The following is a 15,286-nucleotide window of genomic DNA, read 5'->3' as shown; positions in this document are numbered from 1 at the left end:
TTGCTACGAGTTGGTTTCGACTGCGTGGCAGTAGGTCTTATTCTTGTTTGGCTGTTGTTATTGTTGCCTTGGAGTTGATTAAGACTCACAATGACCCTGTGCCCACCAGAACCAAATACTGTCTGGCCCCGTGTCATCCCCACAATTGCTCTCACGCGTGAACCATCCGCACAGTCATTATTATGTTTGGGACCGTTGTTGCAGCTACTACAGTAACCCAGCTCCTTCCTGATCTTCCTCTGTTTTGCAGACTTCTAACTGCCAAGCATGATGTCCTTTTCCAGGATGTGGCTCTTCGATCCATGTCCAAAGGATCTCTCGCCAACCTTGCTTCTGAGGATAGTCACTGCAGTGCCACACCCATCTCACAGTGGTGTTGCCATTTCACATTTCCGTCAGGGTGTCTTTGCTAGTATCCAGTGTTATTATTTTTGGTTCATCCATTCTTTTAGGTAAGCAGTGCTATTTCGTGTTTTTAATTTGCGTTTTCCTCATCACTAACGATGATGAACGTATGTCAATTTGATTACTTTCCATTTAAGGAACCCAAATGGCCCAGTGAGTTAAGTATTCGGCTGAGAATCACACAGTGAGTGGATCAAGCCCACCAGTTGCTCTGTGGCAGAAGGAAGAAACAATCTACTCCCCCACATCTCAGTAACCCCGTGGCGCAGTTCATGGAGGCTGATAGGGGTTGGTGTTGACTCAACAGAAATGAGTTTGAGGTTTAGTTTCCATTTGTGTATCCTTTTTGATGAAATGGCTCATCATGCCTTTGGCTCATTTTCTAATCAAGCTTTTTACATTTTTATTGTGCAGTTTTATGAGTCTTTTTAAAAAATACTTTTATTGGGCGCTCTTACATCTCTTATCACAATCCATACATTCCTCCAATGTGTGAAGCACATTTGCACATATGCCACCATCATCATTTTCAAACCATTCTCTTCCCACTTGAGCCCTTGATATCAGCTCCCCATTTCTTCCCCCTCCCCCCCCCAGCCCTCCCTCTCTCATGAACACTTTGATAAGTTATAGATTATTTTTTCCATACCTTACATCATCTTCCGTTGCCCCTCACCCACTTTTCTGTTATTCGTCCCCCTGGGAGGGGTTTCTAGTTGATCCTTGTGATCGATTCCCCCTTTCTCCCCCTACCCTCCTCTAATCCTCCTGGTATCTCTACTCTCTTTGTTGGCCATGAGGGTTTTATCTATCCTGGATTCCCCGTGTTTCGGGCTCTTATCTGTAGCAGTGTGCATGTTCTGATCTAATCTGATTTGTATGGTAGAATTGAGGTCATGATAGTTGGGGGGAAGGAAACACCAAAGAGCTAGAGGAAATTTGTGTGTTTCATTGGTGCTATACTGCATCCTGACTGGCTCATTTCTTCCCTATGACCCCTCTGTGAGGCGATGTCCAATTGTCTACAGATGGGCATTAGGTCTCCACTCCATGCGCCCCCACATTCACCTTGGGTATGGTTTTATTCTGGGTCTTAGATGCCTGATACCTTATCCCATCGACACCTTGTGATCACACAGGCTGGTGTGCTTCTTCCATGTGGGCTTTGTTTCTTCTGAGCTAGATGGTCGCTTGTTTATCTTCAAGCCTTTAAGATCCCTGACACTATATCTTGTTTTTCTGTTTTTTGTTTTTTGTTTTAGTTCAAGGACCGTTTGTTGGCCTTTAGGAGTGTTTTCTGGTTGAGTCATATGGGGTGCCACTCCCTGGCCCCAAAGTCTATTTTTCGTATTCCATGGGAACTTCGTTGTTCTGTTCCCCTTGCTGTTCTGTTGCACGCCCTTAGTGTTTTGCCTCAGTGTGGTGGGATCAGACCGGGTGTAATTCCCACACTGTGCCTCCAGTGTTGTCCCCTGTAGGGCTATGAGTCAGTGAGGGATGTTGTGTCTCATAGTGGGGCCGGTTGCAAATATTGTATCCAACTTTGTGACTTTTAGCCATCTTAACTAGGTTTTATGCAGAGTAAAAGTTTCCAATTCTGAATAAGCCCTATTTATAAATTTTCCTTAAATGGATTATGCTTTTAGTGTTAAGTGTAAGAATTCTTTACCCAGCCCTAGATTTTGAAAAATTTCTTCACAGTCTTTCTCTTCCCTAAAAGCTTATGGTTTATGATTTATATTTAAGTCTATGATTTTTGTATCAGGTGTGATATTAAGGTCAAAGTTTATTTGGGGGGATGTGGCTATCCACTTGCTCCAGTATCATGTGTTGAAAAGCAATATTATTCAAAATAGACCCCAAATGGAAATAACCCTAGACCGGATAAACAAAATATCATACATGCATATAATGGAATATGAGTTTTATTCAGCCATGGAAAAAAAGAAATTCTAAAATCATATGACAACATAGATGACCCTTACAAATATTATGGTAAATAAAAGAACCAGACACATGACCATACACTGCATTATTTTATGAATAGGATATGTCCAGAAGAAGTAGACCCAATATTAGACTCAGCAGACATTAAATGGACGAGTTTACATTTGTACACTGTATAGTTTAGCTGTAATGGATGAATTCCTTAAAAGAACTATCACAACTCTTCTAATACTAAACATCTTTACTATATTACTTTGCCTATATAGTTATATTTGAAGTGTTTCTCACTGTCAATATACGGTTGTTAAGTATTTTTAATCCTTTCTGCCAATCTCTTTAACTGTATATTTAGGTCATTTACATTTAATGTAATTATTTATATAATAGGCTAAGTTTGACATTTAATAATTGGTTTTCTGGGTTTGTTTTTATTTTCTTTCTCCCCACTTCCTGAAGGTTACCTAAATATTTGTTTAGAATTCCATTTTTATTTATCTATCATGGTTTTAAGCATTGGATTTCTTTGTATAGCTTTCTGACTGATCATAGTAAATATTCCATTGGGTGTGTGTGACTTCAACAGGAAAAGAAATCCACTTTTGCCCCCATCTTTACAAAAACTCTTTAAAGGCTCCTCGTGTATACATATACCCTATTACAGTCTGCTGGTATCATTTTATCAGCCCAGGAAAAGTACAGATATCTTCTTGCCTCCTTTTATGACCCCTTTCCCTCTTCTATTTTAGTATAATTGTCTTAAATATTCCTTTTACATACATTTTTGGATCTCATCAGATAGTGTTATACAGTGCTAACTGTATCTTAGAAAGAGGGTAAGGGAAATCTATTGCATTTACCCATTGTTTTGAATGTTCTTTCTTCCTGGCTCTCCTTTTATTGTTTCCTTTATGTTTATATGGCCAACATGAGTCAGATTGGACTTAATGGCTGTGGGTGGGTTTTGTTTTTTTTCCTATTAAGAGAGTTTCCTATTCCATTCTATTAAGGTAACTCTGTTAGTCACAAATTTTTAGTTATCTCTCATCTGATAATGTCTTTATTTTCCCTTCATTCCTGAATTTCAGTAGGTATAAGAATCTCATTGACATTGTGTGCTCACCTTCCGGCTATCAAAAGATCTAGTGTCTGGAGCCTTAAAGGCCTGAAGGTAAACATACGGCCATGTAGCTCAGAAGCAACAAAGCCCACATGGAAGAAGCACACCAGTCTGTGTGATCCCAAGGTGTCAAAGGGATCAGTTAGCAGGCATCAAAGAACAAAAAATCATATCATTGTGAATGAGGGGGAGTGCAGATTGGGAATCCAAGACCCATCTGTAGGCAATTGGACATCCCCTTACAGAAGGGTTGCGTGCATACGTGGGTGAAGACAAGCCAGTCAGAGTGCAGTGTAGCAACGATGAAACATACAACTTTCCTCTAGTTCCTAAATGCTTCTTCTCCCCACCCCCACCCCCACCCCCCTCACACACACTATCATGATCCCAGTTCTACCTTGCAAATCTGGCTAGAACCAGAGCATGGACATTGGTACAGATAGGAACTGAAAACACAGGGAATCAAGGACAGATGATCCCTTCAGGACCAGTGCTAAACTTGGTGATACCGGGAGGGTGGAGTGAAGGTGGAGTAGAAAGGGGGAACCAATTACAAGGATCTGCATATAACCTCCTCCCTGGGGGATGGACAACAGAAAGATGGGTGAAGGGAAATGTCGGACAGTGTAAGATATGACAAAATAATAATAATTTATAATTTATGAAGGGTTCATAAGGGAGAGGGGAGCGGGGAGATGGGGAAAAAATGAGGAGCTGATACCAAAGGCTCAAGTAGAAAGAAAATGTTTTGAGAATGATGCTGGCAACAAATGTACAAATGTGCTTGACACAATGGATGGATGTATCGATTGTGATAAGAGTTGTACGAGCCCCCAATAAAATGATTAAGTTAAAAAAAAGATATTTGAGGAGCGAACCAAACTAAACACATGTATGAAACAATTAACACGTAAAAACAGCTAAATAAAATAAATAGGGGATACTGCTTGCTCCTTAGAATTCAGGCTGGTGATACTTCAACTCACTTACTTTGGACATGCTGTCAGGAGAGACCAGTCTCGGAGATGGACATCATGCTTAGTAAAGTTGAGTGTCATCCAAAAAGAAGATTCTCAATAATAGGAATTGACAGAGTGGTTGCAATAATGGACTCAAATACAGCAGAACCTGTGGGGAGGACTCAAGACTGGGCAGTGTTGCATCCTGTTGTACACAGGGTCGCTATGAGTTGGAATTGATTTGTCAGCACCGTGAAACAACAGCAAATATTAAACACGCTTCAATTTCCTCTTTTATGATTCTTTTCTTGACATTTCCCTGCCAAGACTGAAATCTGAGGCTTATTGCCCAGGGAAGGACATGGTGGCAATTGACAACCTGGTGATGAGAGGTGCTACAGTCTCTGGCACTGTAATAAAACGTGTGGTGTGATGTCATTGGAGGTCACCCTCTTGAAGATGGGTTATTTGTTTTTCTATTTGGGGGTATGTGAAACTCAAGGTTGATGAACCTATTGGGACAGCAAGTTGATTAAGTGTTTCAGGGGGGGGGTGTGATACAGTGGGGGGGGCAGTATAAAGGAGATGATATCAAGGAGTCCATGTAGAAAAAGAATGTTTGGAAACTGATTGTTAGTAATTGTATAATTCTACTTGACCTGATTGAACTATGGAATATAGAGTATATGTATTAAATCCCAATTAATAATAATTTTAAAGGAGAAAAATAATAAAATGCAAGTGTGGGGAAAAAAAGGAATCTGGATCGAAAGTTCTTTTACTTTAGGAGTTAAAACAAATACTGCGCTACTTTCTTCAGGGCTCCGTGGTTTCTGAGGAGAAATCGGCTGTCGTTCTCATTGTTTCGTTAGGCACGGGGTCGTTTTTCTCTGGGGACTTTCAAAAGGTTTTCATTGTCTTTCATTTGCCAAAGTTGAATGGCTCTGAAGAGTCTTGGGGTGGATTTCTTTGGGTCTATATTGTTTGCAGTTTGCTCTGCTTCTTGGATGTGTGGGTTTATGTCTCCTGATAAACGAGACACTTTCAGCCATCATTCCGCCAAGCACTCGTTTAGCTCTGTTCTCCATCCTCTCCTTTTGGGATTCAGCGGCATGAATGTAGAGCTCGGGTTATAGTCTCACAAAGCCCAGAAACCCCACGTATTCCCCTCCCCGCAAGTCTACTTTCTCTTCCTCCAGATTAGGTAATTTCTATTATCCTATCTTCCAGTTTAACACTTCTTTCCATTTCTTCGTCCCTTCCATCCTGCCGCTGAGCCTATTGACAGCCTTTCATCTTATTCCATTTTTCAGTTCTAATTCTCCCGGGTGGCTATTTTTCATAGCTTTTCTTTCTTTGCAGAGACAAATTGCTGACATTTTGGTTTAGTCTTTATTGCCTTTCCTCTTTTGGTCTAAATCTTTCTGGTTCTTGACACAGTGAGTGGCTTGAGGTTGAGATATGGATATTTTGAGCATTATGAGATTTATTATTTAAAACTGTTTTAGCTGGCCACCCCTCTGCTGGGGAAAGTGACTTGTGACTGGTAGATGCCTGGGGAAGTCCATCCAGTTTCCCGGTTCCACCTGCACTGGCATCTGAGGTGAGGGCTCTTTGTTCCTGCTGAATGGGAGTGGGAATTCTGATTCCACACGGGTGCTCTACTGATCTCGCAGTGGCTGTGCGAGGTAGCTTGTTGCGGTTAGATGCCATTAAATTGGTTCCAACTCAGACCTTCTGACCAATAGAACAAAGCACTCCCTAGTCCTGTATCTTCGTCACAGATGTTGCTACGTTTGAGGCCATTGTTGCATCCTCCATGCTGTCTCGTTGAAGGCCGTCTCCTTTTTTCACTCACCATCTACTCTACCAGCCTGGTGCCCTTTCCCAAGATTGGTCTGTCCTGATAATATGTCCAAAGCACATCAGAGACAGCCCACCATCCTGGCTTCTAAGGACCGTTTTGGATGGACTTCTTGCAAGGCAGACTTGCTTTTTTCTCTGGAAGTCCATGGGTACTTTCAGTATTTTTCACCAACACCAGAATTCAAATGCAGTATTGTTTCTTCCTCCTTCCTTTTCACATTTCAACCTTCCAGTTTTCACATCCAGAGGCGGCAACTGAATCCATGATGGGGTGGGTCAGGCGCACCTTAGTCCTCAGAGTGACAGCTTTGCTTTTGAACACTTTTTAAAGAGAGCTTTCGCAGCAGATTTGCCCAGTATAATACATCCTTTGATTTCTTGACTGCTGCCTCCAGGAGTGTTGCTTGTGGATCCAAGTAAAATGAAATCCTTGACATCAATCTTTTCTCTACTTATTATGCTATTATTGATCCAGTTGTGAGGATGTTCATTTTACAGTAAGCTGCAATCCATACCAAAGGCTGTATCCTTTGGTCTCCATCAGGAAATGCTTCACAGTCTCTTCCGTTTCAGCAAGGCAAGTTGTATCATTAGTATAGTTCAAGTTGTTAAGGGATCTTCCTGTTTTTATAATCCAGTTTCTCAGATTTATTTGCTCAGCATCAGGTTAATTAAAGTGGCAGTGCATCATTACTGCTCCCCATATGGATCGCGCTGCCACTATAGAAGATGCAATGGGAGGGAAAGTCCAGCAGGTTCCCCAGTCTTTCATGAGACCACCTCCCCAAGAAGGCAGGGGCAATGCAGGAGGGCTGTTTGTTAGAACCTGTCAAGTAGAGATATCTTCAAGTAGAGATAGATATCTAGGCCCCCTATTTGCACGAATGAGGGTGAGACCCTTTTTGGGTGGTTGTTGGCTGGAGTAAGAGTGACTTTTTACAAGTATGTTAGGTTGGTAGTATTTTCTGGTGTTCTGGCTGGAGAAAGAAAGCTTTTATTGTTTCGGGCTGCTGTTGTTTTTTGTCTGTGCCTACTGGCGTTTCCATGTTGCTGGTTTCTCCTCCTGTAAACCGGGACGATAGGAAGCAAAAAGAACACCAAGGAAATGCACTGCCATGACATTCTTCCAAGTGAAAGTTTTAAATGTAACATTCAGAATATTCCATTGTACTTAGAGGACACATAAAGAAAGTGGTGTGTCAACTCCATTTCTCATGGTTTTGTTTTGCATATTTATTTTTATATAAGAGCTATTTACAAAGAATTAAATAAAATAATAAAAATGTGTTTCTTAGAGCAAAATAATATGGATGGGTGGCCAAAGCATCTTAATAGCTTTTGACTATATACTGACTATCAAATGAAGTAGTTTGAAACAATGACCCTGGCATCCAGTAGAATAGAGTTAAGGTAGGAAGCCAAGGTATGCACTGCAAAAAGAAGGTACCTCACAAGACAGTAACCATTTAAGTACTCAATGATTAGTGTTGTTTGCCAGAGGAGGGTGGGGCAAACAGGGAAGCCCCCCATTTCCAGAGAGAGAGGGAGACTTTGAGCAAGCTCAGAAAAATCACACTTGGAAAAGGAAGGAGGCACCCAGGTAAGAGAGTAGGATCAATGAAGGTGCAAAGTTAAGATTGTTGACATAATTGTTGTAAATTATTATAAGGTATATATCTAGGCACCATGGCAAGCACTTTGGATTATTTTAATTATCCTTCATAACATCCTTTGGTAATGTAAATGATTCCATTTTAAATATGGGAAAACTAAGACCAAGAGGTGATTGCCCCCGAGCTGCAAAGAGCTGCAAAGATTCTGTCTGAAATATTACCACTACCCTGGAATGCCTGGGATGCACAGGGCATTTGACTAAAGCAGAGAATTAATAAGGGAGAAGAGGGGTAACAATGAAACCTGGGACAGGAGGTACAAGTCTTTACTCAAAGGAAAAAGGAGGGTCTGATGCGGACTCTTTGGAGGCACAGGTGGGAGGGAGGAGAAGAAACAGAAGAGAGCCAGTTTCCATACATGAGGCAAAACATGACTCAAAGGACTTTTACCCAAAATTTCTTATCGAGTTCCTTGCCGTTAATTTCATTTAAAAAATAAGTCAGGAGGCTCCCAATGGGCCATATTCTTTTGAGATCGCCCTCTCCCTCTCCCCTCTTCCCTGTGCCTTCTCTCCCCGCTCTCCTTCCTCTCCCGCTGTTGTAGTTACATAATCTGGTGTCAATTTGAGAGGATTACGAGTGAAGGGGTGGAGTCTGGTCTGTCAATCAAGGTATAACCAAATGAGGTCTCTGTGTGGGCATGGCCTTCTCCTGAGAAGTCTGGGAACCCCGGTATTTCCTCCTTGAAGGTGGAAGACACATTCTCCTTACTTCCTGAGATGACGCTCTAGTGACAAGACAAGACACATGGCACTATGCTGATAGACCCTGTGCTCTGGGTACTGGAGAAGCCATGTGGAGACTCCTGCCATCGCTGAGATGCTTACAACGTCGCTGGATCCAAAGACTTTCTACCCACTGGGCTGTGGTCATCCTGCATTCAGCATCATTGCATTGTGTTTCATGAGTCTGAAGAAGATTTTATAGATTGGTATCAGACATATGGGCTAATATCAGACTTATGGGCTTGGACTGGACTGGACTGGGTTGGGATGCTTTCTTAATGTACAATTATCCTTTATATTAAACTCTCTTATACATGTGTGTCAATGAATTTGTTTCTCTAGTCTACCCAGACTAACTCACTATCTCCTTCTTTCTATAAATGTTACATTAAGGGCTCTTTAAAGAAAGCAGTTTTTGTTTGGTTTTTGGTGCTAGACACTTTGTGATGTGATGGTTTAACTTCCAGTGAGCTCCGGGTTCCTGTTTTTAAAGTGTCATGTGACTGAATCATGCTTAGTCATTCGGTCAGCCTGCTTAGGTTAGCTAGACACAATGTGGGCAGACAGAACGACATCACAGCCCCTTCAAAAGAGGAGATTCAGAAGGGAAGAGAACGATTTCAAGAGAATTTTGCTCCAGAAGACTGGCTAAGACCCAAAAGAAGAAAAACCAGATTAAATGGGTCCCAGTAAGCTCTTGGATAGTGTTATGGATTCAATTATGTCTCCCCAAAATGTGTTGTAAATCCTAACCTTTATTTGGGAATGGGTTATCTTTGCTATGTCAATAATGTAGGGTGTGTATGGAATCAATCTCTTTTGAGATATAAAAGAGATGGCACAATCAACCGGCAGCAATTGGGTCAGGGAGGGCAAAGCACATCAAGATTGCACAGGGGCAGCAGCTCAAACAGGACAGGGACCTTCCTTCAGAGCTGACAGAGCCTTACCCCTGAGTCAGCATCCTCAATTCAAGCTTCCAGCTTTCTACACTGTAAAAAAATACAAATATCTGTTTATTAAACCCATCCTTTTGTGATATTTCTGGTTCAGCAGCCCTGGTGGCATAGTCTTTGCTCATTGGGCTACAATCCGAAAGGTCAGCAGTTCCAAACCAGCAGCCACACCTGGGGAGAAAGAAGAGGCTTTCTCCTCTTCAGAAACTCAGGGGGCAGGTCTATGGACTGGCTACAACTAGCACTAGATAACGGACAGACAGCATAGCTTTGGCTGAGCCATAAAGCCCAGGGGATAGCATTACACTCTATAGTAATACAGGGAGAGTGGGCCCAAACCACTCACAATCTGGGAGTAATTACAGAGCAGCATTTCTCAAAGCCTGTTCTAGAGAACACCAATTCCATGGAATAATCTGAGAAGAAAGGGTACCATAGTTTGTGTGTGGGGGGGGAAACAGGTAACTTTGTTAACTTTCAAATAACTTTGTTAGCTTTCAAATAACTTTCAGCTGAAGGTTTTTGGGAGCTTCCAGAATGTTCATGTGTCTCCCCCAGAGAAGCACAGGGCTCTCAAACTTACTTGTTCACAGAGCCCTCCCCTCCTTTTGGGGGGTGGCAATTTCTTATGAAATGGCCTTTGATACATTCTGTGGCCGTAAAAGACATTTAAAACACACACAGACCTGTATCCCCCACTATTGGTTCTTCTGATTCCTCCAAGATACACATAGATGACATGTGCTTATCATACTTTAAAGTTAAATGAGTATTTCCTATCTAGATAAAAAAAAATCAAAAGAGCCAAGTAATTTTCTTCAAATTCCCAAATTCTATCCCCAACCCTCTAAACTATGCAAAGTGAATCAACAAACTAGTTCATAAGAGAAAATTGCAGAGATTTTATACACTTATTTTGTTATGAATGTTGAATTATAGCTAGTTTTATAAAGTCAATCAGATTCCCACATCTCTTTCTGGTCACAGGCGCTGTGAGCTGCTTGTCCTCAGGCGCCCGCTCAGTAGCTCCCTCGGGGCTGATGGGCGTGGAACTGGGCTTCCCAAGGCTTCTGATCCAAGGAGCTGGTGGGAAGGGCTCTCACTGGGTCTCTCATTTGCAGCGCGGCCCGGGAGAGTTTCTGGAAGTCCTCCAGAGCGGCTGCATTCTCTCGAGAGATCTGTTCCCTCCTCTGCTGCTTTTTCCTAATGGCCTCCTTGATGCCCTCGATGTGGCCCTTCTCCTCCTTCTCTGCCTTCAGCTTCAGGACGTGATGATGCTTCTCCCGAAGGACGCTGAGCTCGCGAGCATGCTTCACCCGGTCTTTGATGTTCCCCTGGGTGCTACTCCTGGCCGGCCGGAGCTTGTCATCAACCAGCTCCATTAGCATCCTCTGGCGCCTCTGCTTTTGCTCCTGGGATTCTCCCACTCGCCACCGGACCTGCTGGAGCTGCTTGTCCTCCTTCGGCTCCTTCTCCCTCAGCTCTCGGTGGTGCTCCAGACCCAAGGCCGCGTGGGTCTCACGGAGCTCCTGGGACCTCTGCTCCAGGGACAGTTTCTTGAGGAGCTCTTCCGCCTTGGCCTGGCAGTCCATGAGGACCTTGCGGGCCTGGTAGTTGATGATGGAGGTGAGGTTGGTCTCCTGGGCCCTTGTCAAGTCCTCCAGGGCATGCAGGTGCCTCTTGTGAGAAGCCTGCTCCAGCCTCTTCTGCAGTTGCAGGATGTTCTGCTCCTGAACCCGCTCCTCCTCCATCAACTGCCGCACCTGGCACTGCTTCCTGTGCTCGGCAGGGGCTCGGGCCTTCACCAGCTTCCCCTGGGCCTCCAACTGCTTCTCCTTCTGGATCTCTGCCTTCCCCTCCCTGTCCTGATGATGGGCATGCCGCTGGCAGCACAGGTGACCCTTGGGCTGTTCCTTCTGCTGCTGCCACTGCTCCTGGCTCTGCTGCAGCAGCAGCCTGCGCTCCTTGGCCAGGGTCATCTGGACCTTCTGGTCTGAGCGCTTCAGCTCCTCCCAGGCGACCGCGGCCTGCTGCTGCAGCTCCCTCATCTTCTGGGCCTTTTGAAGGCGGGCCAGCACCAGGGCCACGATCTTCTGGTCCCTGGAAGAGATCACCACGTCTGCCAGTTTGCTTCTGAGGATCTGCGAGGGCTGGCTCGGAAGCTCCTCACAGGACACTGTCTCTGAGCTGCCCTCCAGCTGGGAGTACTGGCCGCCTAGTGACTCCAGCAGCTCCTGACCGCCCCTCTCCGGGGGGTGCCCGGAGGCGGAGCATGTACTCCCTTTGGAAAGCATGGAAGACTTCCCTGTGGGACCTGGGGAGAAGGACCAGCAATCTCTCCGGACCGGCACTGCCCACCGGTTTCCATTCTGTGCGTCTTCCCCCCCAATCGGTGCCCTCAAGGGAGTGTAGGCTCCCCGAGGTCCCGGCGGGGGCGAGTCTCCCTGGGCCGGAGGGTACTGTTGGCAGGGTTGAGGCTGATGCAGTTGAGGCGGCTGCCAGGTCAGGCTGTGCCCTCCACCTCCCAGCCGCTGGCCTTTGGACCTAGCCTCCCCCCAGGCATTTTCCAGGCGCCGGCTGTAGGGCCGCTGCTTCCGGGCGCGGTCGGGGGCCCTCTGGGCCATGTCGGTCAGGCTGCGGCTTTCCCACGGCGAGGCCGGGTACCCGCGCCCGCGCCCAGGCCATGGCGGGGGCGAGTGGCGCAGTGGGAGCGCCTGCCAGGGCGACGCCGTCTCGCTCCCCGCCGCGCGGGCCGGGGTCCAGGGGCCCAGGGCCAGCTCTGGCCGGGGCCCAGGCGCGCTCCACCGCGCCGACAACGTGCGCTCGGGGATGGGCCACCCGGGCTCTGCGAAGTCCAGGTAGGGCCGGGGGGAGAAGCGGTCGAGGCCCACCATGATGCCTCCGGGCGCGCCCAGCCTGCGCTAGGGTCCCAGGGCCCCCAGGGAGCACGACAGGGGGGTGGGGGGGCGGGGGTCCACCCCCGATTCCTGTGACGCTCTGGCCACTTCACAATGCACCTGACATCATGGAGTCCTGGCCACCCCTTCCCCCATGCCTACCCCGCTTGGCTAGCACCCCAAGCTCTGAGACAAGAGGGGTTGGGCCTGCAGGGGTAGTGCAGGTAGATAGGGAGAAAGTGCCTCCTCCCGGGGCGGGGTCGGTGGGGAACCGCAGTTAATCAGTGGTGAGAGTTCGGGCTGAGGGTACAAAATGAACCCCCACCAAAGTTTCAGGTGGGAATTTGAAGCTGCGTTGGGAAGTGGCGGCATTCAGGAGTCCCAGGGAAGGCATCATCCCACATGACAAACTGGCAGAGGGAAGGTGCTGGGAAGAGCCCCTGAGCCCTGGGCACTGTTAGCATTCATTTGCAGCCGGCCCCACATCTGTGCGCCTCCACAGTACACGCTTCGACGCCAGGCATCCCCTTTTTGACGTTTAAGTTTGGCAAGCCCTATAATATGTTTGAACATTTACTTTTTTAAACTTTAGGAAAAGGAGAGTTCTGTTTGTCCTGAACCAGGAGCCCTGCTGGCTTAGTGGTTATCTGTTGGGCTTCTGTCTGCAAGGTCAGCGGTTTGAAACCCCCTTCTCTGCTGGGGAGAAAGAGGAGGCTTTCTACTTACTTTTTCATAGGGTTACAGTCAGAGAAGTCACAGGGGGCAGTTTTACCCTGTCCGACAGGGTCCCTGGCGTGGCGGTGTTCGTTTCGATTTTTGTTTTTCCGCCCTGGCAATCGCTGTTTTTCACCCTGGCAATTATGATTATCTTCTGCACTCCCTGAGATAGAGAACACCTGCGAAGGTCACCTTTATTGTGTTTGTGTTTGTTTTGTTTTTGTCCTCTCCTCTAAAAAGTTGTGTGACTTTGACCTGTTGATGCGCCATGGGCTGTCCCTGGGGAAGCATGGGGTCCAAAGGTGGGCGATTTTCAGTGGAATCTCCTCTGCACCTTTTCACATGTATGCTCTTGACTTTCTGGACCCTCGAGTTCCCAGCAAGTGGAATGTGGTGGGTGGTGACCACAGCAGCTCTGCAGGGCTATTGAACAGGTGGGATGGGATTATGCAACAAGAGCCTTCGCACCAACTAAACATTCAAGAAATATTATCTCAATATCCTGATAGACCAGCGGTTCTCAACCTGTGGATCGCGACCTGTTTGGGGGTCGAATGACCCCTTGCATTGGGGTTTCCTGATTCATAACAGTAGCAAAATGACAGTTAGGAAGTAGAAACGAAAATAATGTTATGGTTGAGGGGTCACCACAACATGAAGGACTGTATTAAAGGGTGGCGGCATTAGGAAGGTTGAGAACCACGGTACTAGACTTTGCTTTAACGTTTTCAGAAGCAAACTGACCTATGGGTTGACAAAGATGTCTGCAGATTCCTAGGTGAAAAAGAAAGGAATGCATGTCATCTCAAAGCAGTTGGGGGAAAGCGTGGAAGGTCAGGGATGCTTGAGTCACAGGATCTGTCATGGCCACACTTGACATGGCACTTAGCTAACTTCCTTTCTAGGGGGTGCAATGAGGAAATGTTTTTGGAAAACATTCTCCAAATAGTGTACCCTGCCGAAAGAAGAAAAAGGGGTACTTATCCACCCCAAGTAGGAGCCCTGGTGGCACAGTGGTTATGCCTTGGGCTGCTGATCAAAAGACGAGCAGCTCGAAATCACCAGCTGGTCTGTAAGAGAAAGATAAGCCTTGCTCCTCACTTAAAGAGCGACGACGACGGTTCCACCCTGTCTAGAAGGTCTCTAGGAGTTGGGATTGGCTCAATGGCAGCGAGTTTAGAGACTTGGGGATCCGTCTAGGCTCCTTCATTAATATTTCTTTCCTTTGAACTTCACAGCTACCCCAGACAGGTTGGGCCAGGAGAATTGATCCATTTTCCTGAGGACAAATTGGAGACATGGTCATAATACATGAATTCCCCAAACACCACTCACTTAAAATGAGGCGTTTTGAGTCAGTACTTCTGCCTTGAGATAGGTTGCTTCTCGGGAAATAGATTCTAAACTGAAACATACTTTTAAGGATCTGCCAAGCCAAGACCTGCAGTCACCAAAAGACACAATTCACACAGGCACTGGTTGGATGAATGCTTTCCTTACAGAGAGAGTTGCACGTTGGGCTGCTAACAGTGAGGTTAGCAGTTTGAACCCACCAGCCTCAGAAACCTTATATAGGGTCACTTTGAGTCAGAATAGAGTCGGTGACAGTGGGTATGTAGAATAGAGAGCCAACCAGGTCAGCTTCAAGAGTGGGGTGTCAGTCGTCCATGACCAATAGGTCATGGAGAAGGACCCTGTTTACTTTCCACTGGAGACAGGTATAGCCATGGGGTTGGCTGTGTGCCAAGTCACATGCATGCATAAGTAGTACATTGAAGGCTAACTGTGTGTCCAGAACAGGGGCAAAGGAGAGGGGGAAACTGAGACACAGACAGAAGCCTGGTTCTCAGTTTGTTCCCAGTCCAATGATCTGATTAGGCAGTCTGTTTGAGGGTGGCCAGGCTCCGTGACTGACCACCCTCCCAACAGAAACATATGACCACATGTGCGTCCATGGATCAAGGCTGCATGTCTTGGAAGCCACGTGGTTTCAGCCTTAATCAGAACCACTGCACAGTCCAGAG

The 15,286-nt window shown here is 46.1% G+C and overlaps 1 protein-coding gene across 1 annotated transcript; it reads right to left on the bottom strand.

Annotated features, from left to right (window-relative positions):
• Positions 1-10,667: 10,667 nt before the first annotated feature.
• CCDC185 (coiled-coil domain containing 185) lies at positions 10,668-12,542 on the bottom strand. Its single transcript, XM_004700158.1, has one exon. It carries the CDS (start codon positions 12,540-12,542, stop codon positions 10,668-10,670), a length of 1,875 nt encoding a protein of 624 aa, XP_004700215.1.
• Positions 12,543-15,286: the final 2,744 nt, after the last annotated feature.

Source organism: Echinops telfairi, unplaced genomic scaffold (genome assembly GCF_000313985.2).
Source record: "Echinops telfairi isolate 266 unplaced genomic scaffold, ASM31398v2 ScPeMD7_7424;HRSCAF=8462, whole genome shotgun sequence".
Lineage (NCBI taxonomy): Eukaryota > Metazoa > Chordata > Mammalia > Afrosoricida > Tenrecidae > Echinops > Echinops telfairi.
The sequence above is the reverse complement of the archived record's forward strand: the minus strand, read 5'-3'. Positions and strand labels throughout refer to the sequence as shown.